Raw genomic sequence first — 19,857 nt, forward strand, 5'->3', positions numbered from 1 at the left:
AAGGCAGAGGGGAGGCCCCAGCTGCGAAGTTTTAAAAGAAACAGGGTTCCCACACATAAGTTAATTGTCCTGGAAACAGTACTTTGGACAAGGACACAGTCACTCTGATCTCATGGCGTCTGTAAATAACCAATCCCCACCTTTTCAGTCTTGCTCTAGCAAAGAGGAAAAAATCCTGGAACCCAAGTAAAAAGTAAAAAGTCTGACCTAAATAATCATCCTGCCCGACTAGGTGTCCCTGTCCCTCCTGCAGGAAGCTTCTACACTCTTTTCTGCCTCCCCTCACAGCTGGTGGCAGCACTAAGGGACAGCTTATCTCCATTAAGAGGGGACCTGAGGAGGATGGGGACACTCAGGAGCCCACACTCTCCATGCCCATGACAGGGGGCTGGGTGCTCCAGCGAGGGGCCTGGCTGCATCGGGCTGCTCGTGTTGTGGCCACAAATGCGCTGTCAGACTGCAGCTCGAGCCTCCTTGCCTGGCCCACCCCGTCCACTTACGTGGTCACTCTGCTGACGGCTCGCACAGGAGAGGTCTCCTCGGCATGATCAGAGGTTTCGTCCACAATGACTTCAATGTCATCATCCCTGGAAAGAAAGGGAGGGGCCGAGGCTTTGACTCTGCTGACCAGGAGCTCTGTGGTGAGTCTGCTCTACGAACCCCAGAACCATCGCCTGGCCACAGCTATGCAACTGGGAGGCGGCCAAGGGTTCTCTGGAGGACCAGGAGCGGCCTCACTCTGGAGTGTACTAAAACAAATATTTAACCTATTGAAATCAAATCCAGAATTACAGCTAAAAATAACTAAAAGTGATCTTTTGGGGGCGCCTGGGTTGTTCAGTCGGTTCAGCATCTGACTTCAGCTCAGAGCCTGGCGCCTATCTTCAGATTCTGTGTCTCCCTCCCTCTCTGTCCCTCCCCCATTCACGCTCTCTCCCTCAAAAATAAATAAAAGCATTTAAAAATTATTCTAAAAGTGATCTTTTGATTCTCTGAGGTGTGAACACAGCTCTCACCCACAAGGCCGTGACATAATGGCTTAGTAAGTGTAGAGCGACACGTCGGTGCCAAGGGACAGTCTTTCCCGAAGTCTGGCCCGCAGCTGAGGGGTCCCTGCACACTCGACTCCAGTGCCCCCAATCAACAGCCCCCCGAGATGGCTGAGCGGCACGGGACAGTGGGGGCAGGGACGGAGTGCAAGACAAGGGCAGTGCAGGGAGGAGACCCAGGCGAGTAAGGAAGGACTCTGGAAGAGCAATGAAATCAACGGTGCCTTAATATCGGGCTTAAATACTGCTTTCATAATAAAAGACAGGAAAGCAAAATCGAAACACAACTCATTTTTGACTCTGGGCATTTTGTGCTTGTGTTCAAACACTTGGTCCTTCTGACATCTCGGGAGTCAGTCCGTCACGTTTCACACAAAATAATCAACCCACAGAATCGCACTGTTGTTTATCCCACTGGACACAAAGCACCTCTGGAATTCCCCCGCCCCCCTTTCCTGGTTCAGAGGAAGGCAAGTAATTATTTTGGTCTTAATGGCCTCCTCCCGAGTTGCAATCTTCTTGGAGAAGTAAAATAATAAAACCTAACCACCCAATACTTTATCACCTAATGTTCGGACTCTTTAGAACTTGAAAGCAAGATTTTTCCATGATTATCTGGATTATATAAATATATATTTAACTTGCTACCAAGCAAGTTAAACCAAGTCAAAGTAAATTTATTTTCCTTGGCTATTGATTTTAGGATTCCATGCAGCTGACCCCAGTCTTGGCCAGGCCGTCGGGGAGAACAAAGGCAGGCCTGAAGAAAGAGAACAAGGCTGGCCTTTCTTTTCTTCTCGGTCGTGGATTGGAGGAGTCACTCGTGTTCACACAAGGGCGACAACAGAGCAGCAAACGTGAGCTAACCCTACGCGAACACTTTCAGATACTACACACGTGAAGACACTCAGACTGTGCAAAGGCCCAGGGCCATATGAAAACACCAGGACGTGGCAACGGGTAATCAAAACCCTTCAAAGATAGACACATCCTTTGCCCCGGAAATCCTACTGCGTGGGAAGCACAGAGACTAAGAGCCGGCCTCTACAGTCAGGCAGTCCTAGGTTAGGTTTGCTCAGCTTGGTTGTGTGAGATCCTGGGCACCATGGGACCTAAGTCACGTCACCCCCAGCCACCTCTTAATCAGGAGGCAGCATAAATGGCTTCTATAACCTGTCATTTCCAGGTCAATCGTTTCTTGTAGTTTCAGGAAAATATACTAGAGATTTATTTTCCACATCTGGGAGTACAGAAGAAACATACATTTTCTAGATTTAAAGCAGGGCCTTGCCAAGAACACCTTTCTTGCCCATAGGAGTCCCAAACCAAGAACGGAGAGCAAGAGAAAGAATCCTAGCCCGGCGATACACAGCGACAGGCCCAACGAGGGGGGAGCCGACGGATCGAAGTGTCCGGAGGAAAACTGCAGGCAGTCGTCTGCTCAGGGCGCAGAAGTCGGGCCCCGCACGCCCGGCTGGCCAGGAGCACACACTGGAGGGGCCCCTGGGAGGCAACCGGGATGTTTCCGTCGGTTCCCTTAAATCTTTCCGTTTTCTTTCTACAATCCATAACATGGTTTTACAGAAATAAATACCTTAAAAACCACTTTGAAAGAGTGGATCAAATGACTGACAGTGCAGTTTTGACGGAAAGAGGTCTACTTACTGTTCAACGGGTAGAGGTTCCTTGGCGGCCTCCGCGAGCTCCTTCTGCAGCCGGGCCTGCCGCCGCCTGTTAAACAAAGCCCACTCGTTACCTGTGCTTGCAGACCCCACCGGGTTTCAGCTCTCAATAAACGACCAGCTCTAACAACACATCTGAGCATCCAGTGCCTGGGGGCGGGGGGGGGCGCCTGGGCAGCTCAATCCGTTAAGCGTCCGACTCGTTTCGGCTCAGGTCATGATCTCACGGTTCTCGAGCCCCGAGTCGGGCTCAGCACTGACAGTATAGAGCCTGCTTGGGATTCTCTCTCCCTCTCTCTCTAAATAAACTAAAAAATAAAATAACTGCCCCGGGCAAAGATACCAAAGTCCCAAATCCACACCAGTAACATCAGTAAGGAACCCTACTCTAAAGGACGCCAGAGCAAAGCCCCAAAGAGGGATTATGTTCTTCCAAAAAGCAGTGAACGAGGGGCGCCTGGGTGGCTCCTTCGGCTAAGCCTCCAACTTCAGCTCAGGTCAGATCTCACGTTCGTGGGTTCGAGCCCCACATCAGGCTCTGTGTTGACAACTAGCTCAGAGCCTGGAGCCTGCTTCCGGTTCTGTGTCTCCTTCTCTCTCTGCCCCTCCCCCTCTCATGCTCTGTCTCTCTCTGTATCAAAAATAAATAAAAACATTAATAAAAAAATTGGATGTGTCTTAAAAAAAAAAAAGCAGCAAACGAACTAGCAAGGGAGAAGCCTTCCTGTCCCCACCCAGGGCCTCTTGGGACAGAAAGGCCCACCAGGTTTACCCAGGGTTAGTTGTGGTCACGAGCTGGTTTCCTGCAGCAACGTACCAAGAGCATGAATGGTAACAGGTAAGATTTACTTAGAAGTTACTTTTGCCTGGCTTGTTATTATTACTTCCAGGTTTTAACTCCTTTAGTCCTTGTTAACAATGCTTTGAAATCAAGCAGTATTTTACAGATCAGGAAGCTGAGGTATGAGGATCTTGAGCTGTCAGAATGCACACAGCTTCCACTGGCCAGGGCTGGACACAGACGCCTCGGCTGCAGACAACATTTAATGTGGTCAGCAGCTGAGTCCGCTATTTCCTCTTCGCAGAACAACTGTCTTTCCCCAAGTCCTAAATTCAAGATCTCCCTAATTTTTAACCCTGACCTCGTTTTCTTTTCCATGGCAAGTCCATCTCTAACTGTGGTTTTTACTACGTAGAGATCCCCCCAACCCAGAATTCTAGCACTGCTATCAAGCCCCAGTCAAGAATTCTGCTGGAATTTTTTGTGAAGCTTCTGCCATAGCGCTAATTCTCAATACTGGAAAAGCCCCCTGGCTGGCATATCTGATCTTGGGAAGGGAGGAGGCTGCAGCTTGAGAAAGTGCATTATGCTAATTTTCTACATGGAAGATGAAAAGAGGGCAAATGACAGATAAAGTTTAATAATTATTTTCTTAGCTGGAAGAGATGACCTACGAGCTACCTTTGAGGGAAAACCGAGTGTCGATGTGGGGTGTGTGATCCTTCTCCACTGGAAAGGCACCTGCTGCAAGCAAGGGATACAGGACAGACAGAGGGTCATGGGGAGGAGAGGACACCAGCAGCCCCGCCTTCACTACAAGAGCCAATAACAAACGTCCTTCTTTGATACTCCCCGAGTGCGTGTGACAGGGCAGCCACCGTGCCTGACCACGAGGACAGACCTCAGCAGAACATGAGCAAATACGTGAAAACGCGGAATGGGCCATGCTATCAGGTAAACAAAGGCTGCTAGGAGAACATCGAAGCTGGGGATTGGCAAGAAGGAGAGAAAGCTTCTACGGAGAAAAGTCTGAGCAAAGTAATGAAAAGAAACGCCAGGCCCCGCTTACGCAAGCAGAGAACATCCCCACTGGCACATCCCTAGGAGGACAGTCCAAAGGAAAGAACCAGAGCAGACACGGTCCATGCTCTCATCCCATCTCAACAGAAGTCTGTGTCATTCTCCAGCCCACTGTGATGGCCAAGCCCCTCATCCTGCCCGTCTCTCCCTGGGCAGGTGTTCACCACGCAGCACTGTCACTCCAGGTGACCCTGGTAAGCTCACCACCCACAAGCTGCCTAAACATCCACAGCACAGGCCAAGCTATTTGACTTAAAGTAAACACAAGGGAGGGGCGCCTGGGTGACTCGGCTGGTCGGTCTTGGGCTCAGGTCAGAATCTCAGGGCTTGTGAGTTGGAGCCCTGCATTGGGCTCTGTGCTGATGCCTCGGAGCCTTGAGCCTGGAGCCTGCTTCAGGTTCTGTGTGTCTCTCTCTCTCTCTGCCGCTTCCTAGCTGGCACTCTGTCTCTGTCTCAAAAAAAACATTAGGGGTACCTGGGTGGCTCAGTCGGTTAAGCATCCGATTCTGTCTCCCTCTCTCTCTGACCCTCCCCTGCTCATGCTCTCTCAAAAACAAATTTTAAAAAATATAAAAAAAATTTTAAAAAAAGTAAACACAAGGGGCACCTGGCTCACTCAGTCCATAGAGCATGTGACTCTTGGGGTTGTAAGTTCGAGTCCCATGTTGGGTGTACAGATTACTTAAAAATAAAATCTTAAAAAAAGTAAACTCGAGATAGAATCAAAATGGACAGCTCATTTTTTCTTAGTACAACAAACCTAAAAAGTTAGAAGATACCAAAAAGTATAAAATAAGAAAACAAAAGCTACATTCTCACCATCCAGCCAGAACTAAACACCATTAACAATATAATTCCTTTTAATCTTCTGATTTCATTCAAATTTTAGATGTTGTAAGAAAACATTTCCCATCCTCTTTTTAGTTCCATTACTTTTATGCATTTTCCCATGTCACTAAGTATTCCTAAACATGTATCTTTAGATGACTTTGTAAAATCCTACCGCATGAAAATATCCCACCGCATGAAAATATCCCCATTTGTTTCTCCCCCAAGGGCTACACTGCGTATCTTTCACTAGGAGTAATGTGTCGTCACGAAATACCATCCGTGACCAAGTCTCCACCGCACTAGCTTAGGATGAAGCTCAAAAAGGGAACGCTTTTACGGTCATGCCCCGGCGCCCTTCAGGAGGTGGTGGAACAGGCTGTCCACGAGTGACCTAAAGGTGCTTTTCTTCCCGACAGCCCTGCGTGCCAGGTTCATCGACCACGTGCGCTGGCGCTTTCGTGAGCAACCTGCGCTTCGCATCTGTCCGAGGGCTCGCCTGTGCCTTATCCAACTCCACGTCAGATCTGCTTGATAATATGTGTCCCGCTGAGTCTTTGTGTTCTCTGACTTTAAGAAATCTGAACATTTTATACAGTCCACCTTTTCTATTATTTTTAATGTTTAGGAAGTCCTCATGCCACTTAACAAATTTTTCATAAAATAGCAGAAAATCACTTTTTTTACTTCTATCTTATGATTTCAGTTTTTACGTAGATTCTAAAATCTACTTGAATATATTACTTGGTAGGACTGGCAATCACTATTAAGACTTTTTCCTATTTTCATTCTTTTGGATTAACTGCAACAACCTTTTCAAATTCTAAACTACTTCAGGGCTTCAAAATTATATGTTCCAAGCTCTGTTGAACATTCATTGCTAGTTTTTCTCAGGGCATTTTCTTAGGCTTTCTAAGTGGATGCACTTGACCCCCCAACCACCCCAGCCCCTGCCTCTAGCACCTGGGGTTCAGTGTCCGGTTCTGATCAGTTAGGGACTCTCTATGGGAATTTTCAACACACATTTCCCTCCACCAAGACTGACTCCTGGCGTCTGGGATGGAGGGCTTCCCTGTTAAGCACACTATCCGCTACTGGCTGCAGACAGATGTTTTTAATAAAAGCTTTTGTTCCAAGTTTAAGGGTTTTTATCAGGACTGGGAACTGAGTCTGAGCAAACGGCATTCTGGGGACCCACTAAAGTGGTCGTACTGTTTACCATTCAAAGTGATAGATTTAACTGACCTCCTAATGAATCCTCTTTTCACTCGTGGGATAAATCCTAGTAGGAAAAAAAAAAAAATGTACCAGCGAACCATCTTTTTATTCCTGGGATAAATCCTAGTAGGAAAAAAAAGTACTAGTAATATCTCATTTAGGAATTTCCTGTGTATACTCACTTGAGGTTCGACTGTAGCCTTCTTGTATACTAGCAAGAAACTTGTTTGGATCTGGATAGTTTTATGAAGTTAGGGGTGGGGGAAATTCCAATCTTTTTCTAATTCTGGTTTACCTTCTACTGTTTAAGAATTAGTGTTTCTGGGACTCCTGGGTGGTTCAGTTGGCTAAGCATCTGACTTCAGCTCAAGTCATGATCTCACGGTTCATGAGTTCAAGGCCTGCATGGGGCTCTGTGCTGACAGCTCAGAGCCTGGAGCCTGCTTCAGATTCTGTGTCTCTCTCTCTGCCCCTCCCCTGCTCACACTCTTGTCTCTCTCTCAAAAATAAATAAGCAAAGGGAAAAAAAAAGAATTAGCTTTTCTCCTAGAAAACTGAAAGAAACTGGCAAAAATTATATGGGCCAAAAACGCTTTTGGATAGTAATCCTCTGCTCAGCCTTAAAAGCATTCTAATAACTGCAGATCTCTTCTATATCCACTACTGCTATTTCTAATTTTACTAGTGTTTTCTGGCTGTCTCATCCCATCCTCTATCATCAGAGCTACCAGATTTGTTTTTTTCTTTCCAGAGAACTAGGCTCTACTTTACCAAAAATGGAAACCACCAACAGTGGACTGATGGCTGACCTTGAATCCTTCTCATTCTCTGCATTTAGGCGATTGGCTTCCTGGGCTTTCTCGGCCATCCATCTGGTGACCAGCTCCTGGTTCTCTTCAGTAGTTTTCCTCAGTTTCTCCTCCAAGGCAGTAAACGTGATCTGCAGGGCATCGTACTCATCCTTCAGGGTCTGGTTGGCTCTTTCGAGGTCCTGAAGCTTACTGCGCAGTTCATGGCACTCGGTCTCCAGGTCAGAGATGGTCTGCAAGCATTCTGCAATTCTGAAATCAGGACACACAGAGGAGGAATGGTACACGTGAGAGCTCTGTGCCTCGGCCCCTGGCCGGGTGCTTGAGCTGTGGGAGCACAGGCCACCAACAGTCACCTTGGCCCACACGCCAGGTGCCACGCGGACTCTTCCCTAGAGTCCACCGCAAGCCCAGCCCCAGTGGCTTCCAGGACAAGCCCATTAGAAGAGGAAACACCTAGGGTGATTTTCATCCACGTGAAGAATGACTACAAAAGCAGGATCCCCAGAGGGAGTTTGATGCCTAAATAGAGTAGTTAATGGGCTGAAAAGGAGATTGGAAATTCTACACATTCCATCCGTTCAATCATTCACTGAGCAAAGATGCCTTTGTAAGCCTCTGCAGACCCCCGTCTGCAGAGCCAGGGAAAAAGGCACAGATGAAAGCCAGGCTCCCCTCCAGCTCAACCGTCCTAGGACTGGGACTCCCAGGCTTCTCCTGGATCAAGAATAACCCTGCCCACAAACTCCTCCCTGTTCCCACGGGCCACGCACTCACATGTGCTGGCCCCGTATCCATCGCAGAAGGCATCAGCTGCCATGTGCAGTGCTCACCGGGAGAGCCATGAATGCGTCGGGAACAGTACAAGGGTCAAGGCTATTTCCCAGGGGTGTGCTGGGAAACTGGAAGACTTAGGGCACTGGCCTTGCCTTTGTCTCCCTTAGAGCAGGCAGGCTGTGCACGCACAGAAATGATACTCTTGCTGAACCCAGTGTGGCTCCCATCCACCGGCCCCGTCCACTGGCCAAGAGTACAAGGACAAATGCGACCCTAGGACCAGTCCCGGAGGGGTTGCCTCTACTCACTTTGCTTCATTCATTTGCATCTCCCTGTCCTTCTGCTGCATTTGGTTGTTCAGGTCAATCACCAACTGAGCTAACTGCGGGGGAAAGAACACTTTGATCAGTGAGAGATTTGGGGACCTCAGCCGGAAACCAAACAACAGTGGGTTACTTTAGAAAAGGTGGCCATGGGGTTGGGCCCAGGCACCAAGAAATGAGGTGGGTGGCAGTGAGGAGCGGACGGACCTACGAGGACACGCATGGGAACGATGTGGGCTCCCCTCTGCCAACAGCAGCCGAGGGCGGACGAGCAGAGCTACAGGTTCCCGCTGAGGACACCTGTCTTCACTCCCGCCCGCCGGCCACCTTTTCAAACTCTTCAGCTGGTCAAATGATCAACTGAGCCAAACTGACGATAACCTGTATTTTTTCATAATTTGCCATCAGACCACAACCCAGGATCAACACATCCCAGGACGTTTTCAATCGTTCTAATGAACTTTTCTGGAACGGCAGGGTCCGCTCTCAGATGCTTTGGGAAGGGGCCAGGCGGGTCTCCGGTGGAACAGGCACCCGGCTTCCTTCCTTCGAAGCCCCCCACTCGTACCTATCGCGCCGCCTGCAAGTGCGGCGGCCAGCAGTCGTTCCAGAGGCCACCTTTTTGCTGGTGGCGGGCAAGACCTCACCCTTCCCGATGCTGCGTTCTCAGAGACAGGCTGATGGCGCATGCAGCCTGCAAATTCTAGCTCTAGTGCACCTGCCTGCCTGTTCCCTCACCACAGGGCCCGCGCAGAGCAGAGGACGGATGCAGAGCGGCTACTGGTACCTCCCCACGTTTCTTGTGTAATTCAGTCAGTTCCTCTTGGTGTTTAATCCTCAGCTGGGCCATTTCTTGTAGTTGACCATCATTCCATGAGCTGTCGTGGCCAGGACTAAATCACCAAACCAGGCAGATGAAGAGAATGTGCAAAAAAGAGAGGAAAGGGAAAAAAAAAAAATCAGACCCCCAACCTCTTTGATCAGGCAGTGAACAGTAACTTCAGAATTCCAAACCTGTACATGACAACACAGCCAGTAAAGCGGTTCAGTTTCACTAGGCAAACAGAGTTCTAGAAGGTAGGAAACATGAGACACTTGGTAAAATAAACCAGCCACAACCCAATCACTGGTCATGTCAGGAACAAAGCAAGGGTTCCAGATAAAGTTTAGGTAAATATGGAGGAGACAAGGTCCACTTAGGCCAGGCACTGACCCAAGAGCTGGGGAGAAGCACAGGAAGACAAAGCTTTGCTCTCATGCAACTGAAAAAAAATTTTTTTTGAGAAAGAGAGAGAGCGTGAACGGGGGAGGGGCAGAGAGAGAGGGAGACACAGAACCTGAAGCAAGCTCCAGGCTCTGAGCTGTCCGGAGCCCAATGCAGGGCCGAGCCCTAAACCGTGAGATCATGACCTGAGCTGAAGCTGGATGCCTAATCTACTGAGCCACCCAGGCGCCCTCTCGTGCAAACGATAAACAGTTAAGGGCAGACAACGAACAAGTAAATACACGAAGTCAGGTGGTCAGATGTGAAGAGAAACTAAGCATAAAGAAGGGAACACAGCAACAGGGGTCCTGTTCTATGCAGGGCACCCGAAGAAGGCTTCTCGGAGAGGCAACACATGATTGCAGACTGGAGAGAAGTGAGGAGCAAGCTATGCAGGCCCCATGGGGCTGGGGCCTGATGCGCAGAAGAAACACCAAGTGTTGGAAAGGCCTGGGGACGGCAGCACGCCTGGTGCGGTGGGGAGAAAGAGTGAGCGGAGTCCCCCAACCTCCGCAGGAGGGCAGAGAGGATGGTCAGGGAGGAGGTGGGGAGATCATGCAGGGCCTCCCAGGCCCCTCTAAGGACGATGACTTTTACTAGGCGTGACTGGAAGCCTCTGTTGTGAACAGGGGAGTATAGCTTTAAAGGTACAGCTATGGTTGCTGGCTGCAGTGGGGCAGGGGCAGAAACCGGGAGACCAGTAGCAGCAGAGGGAGTGAGCCTGGATCCATTCTGAGGAGAGTCCTTGGACTCACCTGTGGAATCAAGAGAGAAAGACACGCGTCAATGGGGACTCCAAGGCTTTGGGAGCAACTGCTGAAACACAGTTGGTCAGGACTAGGGGGGGAAGCAGGTTTGGGGGGAGGCCTGAAGAGTGCAGTTTGGACACCCAAGAGGGTGTGTGGAGTGGAAACTGGGTGTCAGAGTCTGCACATCAGGTAAAGGGGTCCAAGCTAGAAGCATGCACGTAGACGTGGTCAGCAAACAGACTACATCTGAAACCACAGAACTGAGTTCAGAGTCCCTCAGGATCGATGTGGTTTTGGAGACTCCACAGGGGGTCTGCATCCTCTGAGAGAGAGCAGGTGACTGAGCTATGGGTCTTCAGGTCAGGACTGGGGTCTCCGCTGCAGCTACAGATGAGAACCCACAGACAATAGACATTTAAACCGTCATCCAGGAAGAGCACAGGATGGAGAAGAGGAAGATTTTGGCAAAGTAGGACGCCAGCTCCTGAAGGGAGGGGGAGAAGAGCCTCTTCCACCTGCCCTGTAATAACCAGAGGGAAAGGTGAGCAGCAGGACGTCCCCTCCTAACTTTACCCTGATGTCGAAAGCTACTTCTATTTCACGGTCTAAGCACGTCCTAATACCTCATCCGTCGAGGCAACTTAATACTTCCCCAATCTTAGCCCGGGAGGTAGAAACCAAGAGATTAGAAAGTGGGACACTTTACAAGAAACCACCCTAAATTAGGCAGAAGGCCTAGAAGTTATTTTTACCAAATCCTCTTATTTTAATGCAAAGCAATGTGTAGTATGCAAATGCAAAACCAGTCATTTTTTCTACGGTGCCAGCGTCAGGCACTCGTGCACCCATCAGGTGATGCGGCTACTTGACAAGGACTCCTGGGCAGCCGTGGTCTGAAGCAGTGGTTCTCAGGACCCCCTAATTACAGAGTATGGCCCGTACCACCCCCACACCTGCACCCCCAGTTGCTGAAAAAGTAGGTCCAGTGGGGGGCCCAAGATTCTGCATTTCTAACAATTTTGCCCCATGTTGTGGTCCAGGAAGCACACACAGAAAAAGACCAAAATGAATGATTTCTGGGCTGAAGAGTTTAATGTTAACCTATTTAGGAAGCAAAGGGATTAAAACACTTCAGAAGGGACTCAGATAATTGATCCAGATAAAGCTTTTTAAGCACAAGCTGTAGAGTCTTACGAATAACTCAGATGAGATGGACAGAACTTAAGGAGAGACAGGAGACATGGGAAACCAGGCCCGTCTTCTGTAAGTACCCTTAGGACACCATCGAACACCCCCTTGAGCTGGTCTCCCCACTGGACAAAGGACAGGTGTGTAAGAGGCTGTGAGTGAAGAATGAGCAGGCCCGAGTGGATGACTACCAATGAGGAAGGGCAAGGTAACGAGGGAAAAAGGAATCACAGATGACTTGTGGAAAATAAGAACACCATTAATAGGAACAAGGCAGTCAGGAGGAGAGGCCTGATTAGGGGCTCCAGTTTGTAGGAAAGGAAGGACCTCTAATTAAATGATCATTCCAGTGATAGTCAGCCAAAAGAATTATTATATATTTGTTTACTGCACCTTTCTAAACAAATGAGCTTGGCTGACCAATAAAGGATAGAGAAATACAGTCACAAAGAATCTAACCAGATAGAAGCAAACCATTCCAAGTTTTCAGTTGACTGATTTTAGATGAAAAAGGTAAAACTGCATTTTCTACACCTAAAATTGACCAGAACACTGCAACAATTTTAAATACTGCAGTAGCGCCCCACCCCCACCCCCGCTCCGGGCCACAGTCAGGCAGGATCACCTGGATTTATTATCAAGCAAGGACAGACCTGGGCTGGGCCACCTGTCCCTCTTGCCCACTCTGGTCTGCTGGGAGACCATCTTGGGAGATGAGGAAACATGGGTGGCGGACACTTATATAACCTACTAAGCTACAGAGATAAGTCAACCCTACCTCACATTCCTGGGTTTTAAGGAAATGGTTAAATTTCTACCAACTTGTTTTTGTTGGTAAAGTTGGTAAATGTTAACCAATATGCAAAAAAGTGTATAGATTTCAGAGCAATGATGGGAACTGTTCCCATATGAACCTTCACATATAATATGCAAACATGACAAACATGGGAAAAGACAGTTAAGACTGCAGAATGATTCTGTGGTAAACTGCTTCTAATAAAGTCTGGCTATTAGGTTTTTTTGTGGACCATGACCCTCAAAAAGAAATACAGTTTACATGAATAGTCCAAGTAAACATATCAAACTTCCCATTATGAACACATATATGCGTTTGATGAAACAATCCTTACCCTTTCTATGAAAACACAGTTTCTCCTAATCTTTCTTTAAAAAAAAAAAAAAAAGGCTTGCTGCCACCAGCTGGCTTAATTTCACACTCTATTAAAAGATGTTGAAATCCACGGAACTAACAAGGATCAAACAGACCTGTACTGTATATAAAGCACTTTATAGTTTAGGCACCAGTATATAATCCAGTATTAACAAGATATATGTAAATCCGCTCAAAAATGCTTACTGACGTGATTATTCGGGAAAGTGAACCAGCAGGCCCACTTACCTGCCTGAGCAACTTCTCAAGCTCACGGCACCTACTGCTAAGACTTCTGTGTGGGCACATACCTTCCAAAAAGGATTTTAGTTACTTGGCTGCAGAAGTTCGTATTTGAAAGGAGTGGACACACACTGGAGCACAGAAACGGCACTCCGCTGGCCTCTAAATGAGCAGCGACAACTGAATGGAGACATTTTAGTTGAAGAGACACAAGCAATACAGGATAGTCCAAAATACCTGATCTCGTGCCTGTTGGGGACGTCATGCTTTTCAGCCTGTAGCTTATGGGCCAGCACCGAATGAAGATCTGACTTTTCTAGCAACTTGTTATCTGTTCAAAAAGAAGAAAAATACTTATGGTAACAACGCACACCATATTATGACTTATTAGCCTATAAAGATCTGGACCAAAAAAACACCCAGAAGACGACTAGATAGGTTTCGCTTTCATTAGGCCTCAAAGTCCGAGGTACTGCACTTTGGCAGCAATGGTAGCAACTGCCCCAAACCAGGAACGGCCACTCCTTCAATGCTTCTTGGCCGAAGCACGGGCAAGCCAGCCAAAGGAACCTGTGGAAACCTCCCTGCAAGAATGTCCGCCACTTACCTACTTTTATCTCAGGAGTAAAAAAAAAAAAAAAAGACAAAACCCACAACCAAATACAATAGAAAAATGAAATATTACGTGCCTCTAAGCAATGCGAAAGAGCTGTACTTTATTATTACATTTGGAAAACTTAATTTTTAGATCAGGGCACTAGAGATGCAAATACAAAAAGTCCTTGACCTCAAAGAGCTCAAGTAAAGCAGAGCATCAAGCATGAAACAGAATAGAAGACTGAGCTTCCCTCATATGCCTGGATGGTTTTACGGGTGAAGGTGGCAGAGTTATTCGGTAAAGTGTCTAGAAAGGAAAGCTGGAACCAACACACGAAAGAGCAGAATGAAAACTCCAGACCTTTTCTTACCACACCGATGAAGCAGGCAGTGACAGGAACAAAGATGTATTAGTAAGAAACCAAAGATTTTCCTGAAATGCCTTGCTCAGGCGACTGGCTGCAAGATGCTCATGTGTCAGAACACAAGAGCAGAGAACTTAAGGAAGAAACTGAGTTTTCGTCCTGAAAAGGAACAAATGTGACAGGAAACGTGGTGCCGGAATTCAAATGACAATTAGGAATGACAGTCATACGGGGACTAGCAAGGTGGGAGGGGGCACAGAGGAGAACAGACTAATCATGGGACACTTGCGGAATAGCTACATTTGATGGGGGTTGTCACAAATCCTAGAAGTCTGAGATTAGAATACTCCAGAACAAAATTTCGATAGGGTTCGAGCCGGCCGACATTCCTGTTGGAAGGAAGAGCTTAACTTTCTTCTAAGAGCCTTGAGTCCCGCTTCTCCTTTATGTGTGAAAAATGGGACTCCTGGGCAGAAACGGAAATACTCTCGGTCTAGATTAATTTCATCCATCAGTTCAGCAGAACACGGAAATGTGACGGCCACCTTGGGCATTCACTCATGTCAAAGGGCTCTAATAAGGGCTTCAGTGTCGCACCAGAGCTGGGTGCCCTGTGACAGACAGTAGGGTCTTGAAAGGGACAGGAAGTATTCCAGAAGGATCCTGCCTGAAAGTTCCTCTCATTAAAGAGGACGGTCCAGCTGGGGGGAAGCTGCCACCTGTGCTTACAGTCTCTTTTCATCTTTCTCTTTCGGCTGAGAGGCAGGACCGGAACCTGACTGGCCTGGGAAGGCAAGGAGTGGAAGGTGTTCCACAGGCAAACTGGAAGTGACCGCCCTGATGTCAAAGAAAAAAAAGTTAACGGGCAAAGGTTGTCCTGCTCTCTGGCACCCTAACTGCCTCTCCTCTGGGTCGGGGCTCCTAGCCCCTGAGGCGTGTGCTCCTGACTTCAGCTAATAACAGTGGGTTCCCTCCAGAGGATGGTCTCCTGACTTTCCTCCTACGTCACTCCCCTCCATCAAAATGTGCATTTTCAATGCAGAAAAGCCATCCAATTTCTGTCAATGCAATTACAAGCAAGTTCTGTTTATGGGCTATTACGTTTACACACACAGCTTTTATGAAGCAGACAGGGCAAGCTTCGTCCCCATTTTATAGACACAGCAAACCAGACTCAGAAAGGTTCGTGCAAATTCAGTAAGGTGTGGAGTCAGTCTTCCAGCCTGGTGTGACTGTCGGTGTGGCTTTTAAGAGGAAGTGTCTATTAAGTGCCCGACCACCTGAATTCACGTAACCCACTCGCGTTCCAGTGGGAAGGGTTTCCTGTGCTTCTAGCAGTCAGATCTCCTGGAGTATGAGGAATCCCTGCACATCACCTGCTTTCCTTCCCATTGTTTCTAAGCGGGTGGATTCAGTGAAAGCAAAGAAGGGTCATTTCTTGGGGGCTCCGGTGAAAAGAATAAAATGCAAAACTTAGGAGCCATTAGTCCACGTTCGAATCCAGACATCAACACAAATCTGCATCCCTCCCCCCAAAGAAGTTACCAAATCTCTCTCAGCCTGAGTTTCCTAAGGCAACACTAGGACCCACCTCATTGAATTTTCGAGAAAAACTGAAATAAAACACGCCACATATTTACCACAGCGCTTAGAAATACTTGGGGAGCATCAAAAAACCACTCATACCCATGTCCCCCCCCCTAAATACCGCAATTTAATTGGTCTGGGCTTTTTAACTCTTAATTAAAAGATTCACGTGATACCAGCACAACCAGAATTCAGTAACAGATGACTTCTATTACTTTGAACCTCATCAATATTAACTCCAGACTTTTCTCCAAGGGGTAGATGGAACCGTAGGACTAAAAAGTGCCCATTTCTTCCCCCAAACGTGCCATCGGTTGGGTAAAATTGGGAAGGGGGCAAAGAAATTGCTCGTTAGGACGCATCAAAGGGTGCAAACATTTTTGCAAATTGCAGAGGGGTGGAGGACGGAGATAACCACCTCTTTCGTACTCAAGTTTTCGGTAACAGTAAAGACTACGATGTCCCACGGAACCAGTGAGACTCAAAACCTTTAACAGTTAAAGAACACCAAGGTGGAGTAAATACAACAGGTCTGAGGACTCCCAGGCTGACCATTTCATGACACCAAGAGGACAATATTAAGTTGTGCGAGTTCGTGCTTAAAGTCGGGGGCCGTTTCATTACCCGAGGCCCGAAACGGGCCGTTTCCGGAGCCCATTCAAGCGCACGAGGCGTGGCTGCCGGATTTACAAGCACGAACAGCGCCTGCCCACGGAGAACACACAGTTTAGGAGCGAAACCGTGAAAGAGAAATAAGATCCAAAAAACGGGGGGGGTGGGTGCTGGGGCGGCCACAAGGCGCGCGGGCGTCGCCGGGGCTCGGCCTCCGCTTCCCGCCGGCTGCGTGGGCCCCACCCGCCCGCTGCTCACACTGCAGGATGATCTCTTCGAATGCCTGTCTCTGCAGCCGGTCCCGCCGCCTCAGCTCCTCCGAAATGTGGCGCTTCCAGCGGGGGAAGTCGGCGGCGCGGAGGCCCGACGACATGTCGCGCGCTGCCCCGGCGCCTCAGCACCGCCAACCTGAGCGGGGACTCGCGGCCGCGGCCCGCAGCATGCGGCGCCGGGCGGGCGCGGGAAGGCCGGCGGCCCGGAGCTCGCGCTCACGCACAGGCCGCCCCTCAAAACCGTCCGCGACGGATTTCCGGCTCCTGCCGGAAGTAGTTTGGGTCAGAGCCGGAAGACCCGCCTCATCACCCGACGCCTTACGCCACACGCACGCGCGAGGCCGGGGACGCCGCGGGGCGCTGGGTATTGACGCCTTCCCGAGGCCGGAAGCGCAGGGAGAGGGGAACCGGCCGCCGGGAGGCGTGCGGGCTACGCCGGAGTTTTAGGTGTCGGCGGGAAGGAGCCGCCCACCGGTTTAAGTTAACTTCACTGCCTTACCTCCCTCCCCCCATTTGTCTTTTTCTTGGCGTGCTTCCCCTTTCTCCATCGCCTCGTTTACAAGCAAAGGTGGGAGCCACTCCCCACTTAGTAGCTGAGTGACTGTAGATGAGCGGCAACCTCGCTAAACCTCAATTTCCTAATCTGTAAAATGAGAGCCCTGATGATATCGATGTCACAGGGTTGCCGTGAGGATCAAAAGGAATAATCTGTGTAATGCAGTGTGCTCTGTACCTGGTACGTTGCCAAGTCTAACTTCACCTAGACCGCCAGTATCTTCCAACCCCTACCCAAAGTCTGGCTGCTTTATACTTTAGCAAAAGTGCCCCTTAGCCCTTGGGAACAGGTTGTTTTTGTTTTTACAATGAAGACTTGGAAGGCAAAGAGCGGTTAAAGAAAAATGTAAATAGATGGGCAATGTTAAAGATGAGAAGCCTATGAGTTATCAATGATCTAACAGTAATGGGTTCATAGAAGTTCGTCTAAAGGTGGGGACGTAAATAAGTCTTTGAATGAGGAGAGGTCAGTTTGCCAGTAGATAACGTGAAAGACAATTTCTTGAGAAGATGACATCTGTCAACTGAGAATGGAAATGGTCTGTAATAGAATCATCTGAGCTCCATTTGCCTTTAACAAGTTAGTGAATTTACTGGATGAGAATGGAATTGGACAAAGTAGGAGGCCACGGGGGAGGAGAGAAGTATCAGAACCCGGCTTCTCTTCCAACCTCTCAAGTCCAGGGGAAGCCCCTTCAGCGACAGATTAAAAATCCTTTCCTGAGGAGCAAGGACTAGGTCAGTCAGGCTTTTACATCCTTTTAGAGATACTTCACTGGCAGTCAGTGCGGAGTGATCTGAATCTGTGGGAAGGACAAGGAAGAAGCAGAAGTAGAAGGGACTTTCTCACACGCTGAGGAAAATGAGAGAGCAGTTTTCTGAAAGTCACCAAAAATGCCTCCAAGTGTAACAGTGGTACTAACCTCAAAAGACGGAAGCATCGTCACAAAACATCACATCTTGACAGTTGAATGTGCTAATTGTCCAGATAAGATCATTATTAAAACATGTTAACAGGTTTGCAGAATCAGCAATTCCACCCGTAGAAATCAGTGTTAAGTGTGTGGACAAATGTCCATATACAAAAACATCTGTCACAGCATTGTCTGTAACAGTGGAAAGTTGGAAGCTATCTGTATTTTTAACAAGAGATGGGTTAAATAAGTTTATATGTGTTTTTCAAAAAAATGTCCCTGGGGCACCTCGGTGGCTCAGTCGGTTAAGCATCTGGCTCTTGATTACGGGTCAGGTCATGATCTCACAGTTTGTGCGATTGAGCCCCATGTCAGGCTCCGTGCTGAATGAGAAGAACCTGCTTGGCATTCTCTCTCCTCTCTCTGTCCCTCTCTCTGCCCACTTATGCATGCTCGCTCTCTCTCTTTCTCTCTCTCTCTCTCTCTCTCAAAATAAATTTAAAAAGTCCATAACAAAAACAGTGAATGGTGTAAATCTGATTTATGTAAAATAAGTGCGTGCTTGCCTCCTCGTGCGCAACATTTGTCAAATGAGTAGCAGATACAATTTCTAAACTAAGGATACTAAGCTCTGCTAGGTGTGCTCTCTTCCCAACTCCCCAGCTTTATCTGGCACACACCGCAGCCACCCTGGGTCCTTTCACTCCCTTCCACTCACCATACTTCCCCCCACAGCAGGGCCTTTGGATTTACTGTGCTCGTGTTGTGTGCACTCTTCCCTTTTGGTGTCTCTGAATCGATTCCTGTGAGTGAATTCTCAGTAATCACTGCCTCACAACCTTCCAATAATAGACCTTCTACTGCACGTGCACTTCTCCTTTACAGCAGTGGTCACGGGGCTCTGTGTGTATTTGTATCGTGACTTGATGAAGGTGTGTCTGCCCACCCCGGACTGGAAACTCTGAGTCAAGAGCTATGTCTCTTTTCGCTCAACGTCATAGCCAGCAAGAGCAGGAAGCTTGTTGTACATTAGGTGCTCAGTGAATACCGTTTAATCAATGAGTGGAATACATGAAATGCTGATAGCACTAACTCTGGGCAGTGGCATTGCAGGCATTTTTCTTTTTGTCCTTGAGTTGAGTTGACACATTTTTATGTTTTTTCTATGTCTTATATGTGTTTTCTAATTATTACACGTTACACCTGTACTTCGTATGCAAGAAAGAGTTATAGAAATGAACACGTGTGTACAAAACCATTTGTTCTTCAAGGTGTATGTAAAATATCCCAAGATTCTTATAGCATATTAAGCAGCAAAAATTTGCTCACGGAGGAGTGGAAGAGGCATCATTCACCAAAGAACCTTCTTCGTGTAAAGTTTAGTATCACCGAAGTGAAGTACAACTAGATTTAACATAACAGCATTTCTGCTGTTAAAAACTTCCTGGAGGGGCACCTGGGTGACTCAGTTGGTTAAGCCTCTGACTTCGGCTCAGGTCATGATCTTGCAGTTTGTGGGTTCGATCCTCGCATCCAGCTGTGTGTTAACAGCTCAGAACTTGGAGCCTACTTCGGATTTAGTGCCTTGTGCCTCCCTCTCTCTCTGCCCCTTCCCCGCTCATTCTCTCTCTCTCTCTTTCTCTCTCTCTCTCAAAAGTAAATAAAAACGTTAAAAAAAAAAAAAGCTTCCTGGAGACTTTTACCTTAACCACCAGCCTATACCCCTCACCCATGAAGTTCTCTAATGCTTCTTCAATACTGAGGATGTCCAAGTCTAACTTTCAGACAACTGTCCTATTTACCCTTGTCTTTCC

General features: G+C 48.1%; 1 protein-coding gene across 5 annotated transcripts in view; it reads right to left on the reverse strand.

The window, feature by feature from the left end:
- Positions 1–16,828, reverse strand: part of ATG16L1 (autophagy related 16 like 1) — a 35,762-nt gene extending 18,934 nt beyond the window's left edge. For 4 of the 5 annotated variants that reach the window (XR_003906399.1, XM_029933576.1, XM_029933575.1 and 1 more), the window contains exons 1-7: positions 16,561–16,828; positions 13,379–13,472; positions 9,335–9,440; positions 8,533–8,606; positions 7,448–7,699; positions 2,715–2,780; positions 501–587 (exon numbers count right to left, since the gene is read on the reverse strand). Coding sequence is in view for 4 of the 5 variants with exons in the window: in XM_029933576.1 (XP_029789436.1) it covers positions 501–587; positions 2,715–2,780; positions 7,448–7,699; positions 8,533–8,606; positions 9,335–9,440; positions 13,379–13,472; positions 16,561–16,675 (794 nt within the window). In the remaining variant the exon portion in view is untranslated. Of the gene's footprint in view, positions 1–500; positions 588–2,714; positions 2,781–7,447; positions 7,700–8,532; positions 8,607–9,285; positions 9,441–13,378; positions 13,473–16,560 lie in introns of those variants that run through there. The other variant, XM_029933577.1, reaches the window with a different exon arrangement.
- Positions 16,829–19,857: the final 3,029 nt, after the last annotated feature.

The sequence above is a fragment of the Suricata suricatta genome, chromosome 3 (assembly GCF_006229205.1).
Source record: "Suricata suricatta isolate VVHF042 chromosome 3, meerkat_22Aug2017_6uvM2_HiC, whole genome shotgun sequence".
Classification (NCBI taxonomy): domain Eukaryota; kingdom Metazoa; phylum Chordata; class Mammalia; order Carnivora; family Herpestidae; genus Suricata; species Suricata suricatta.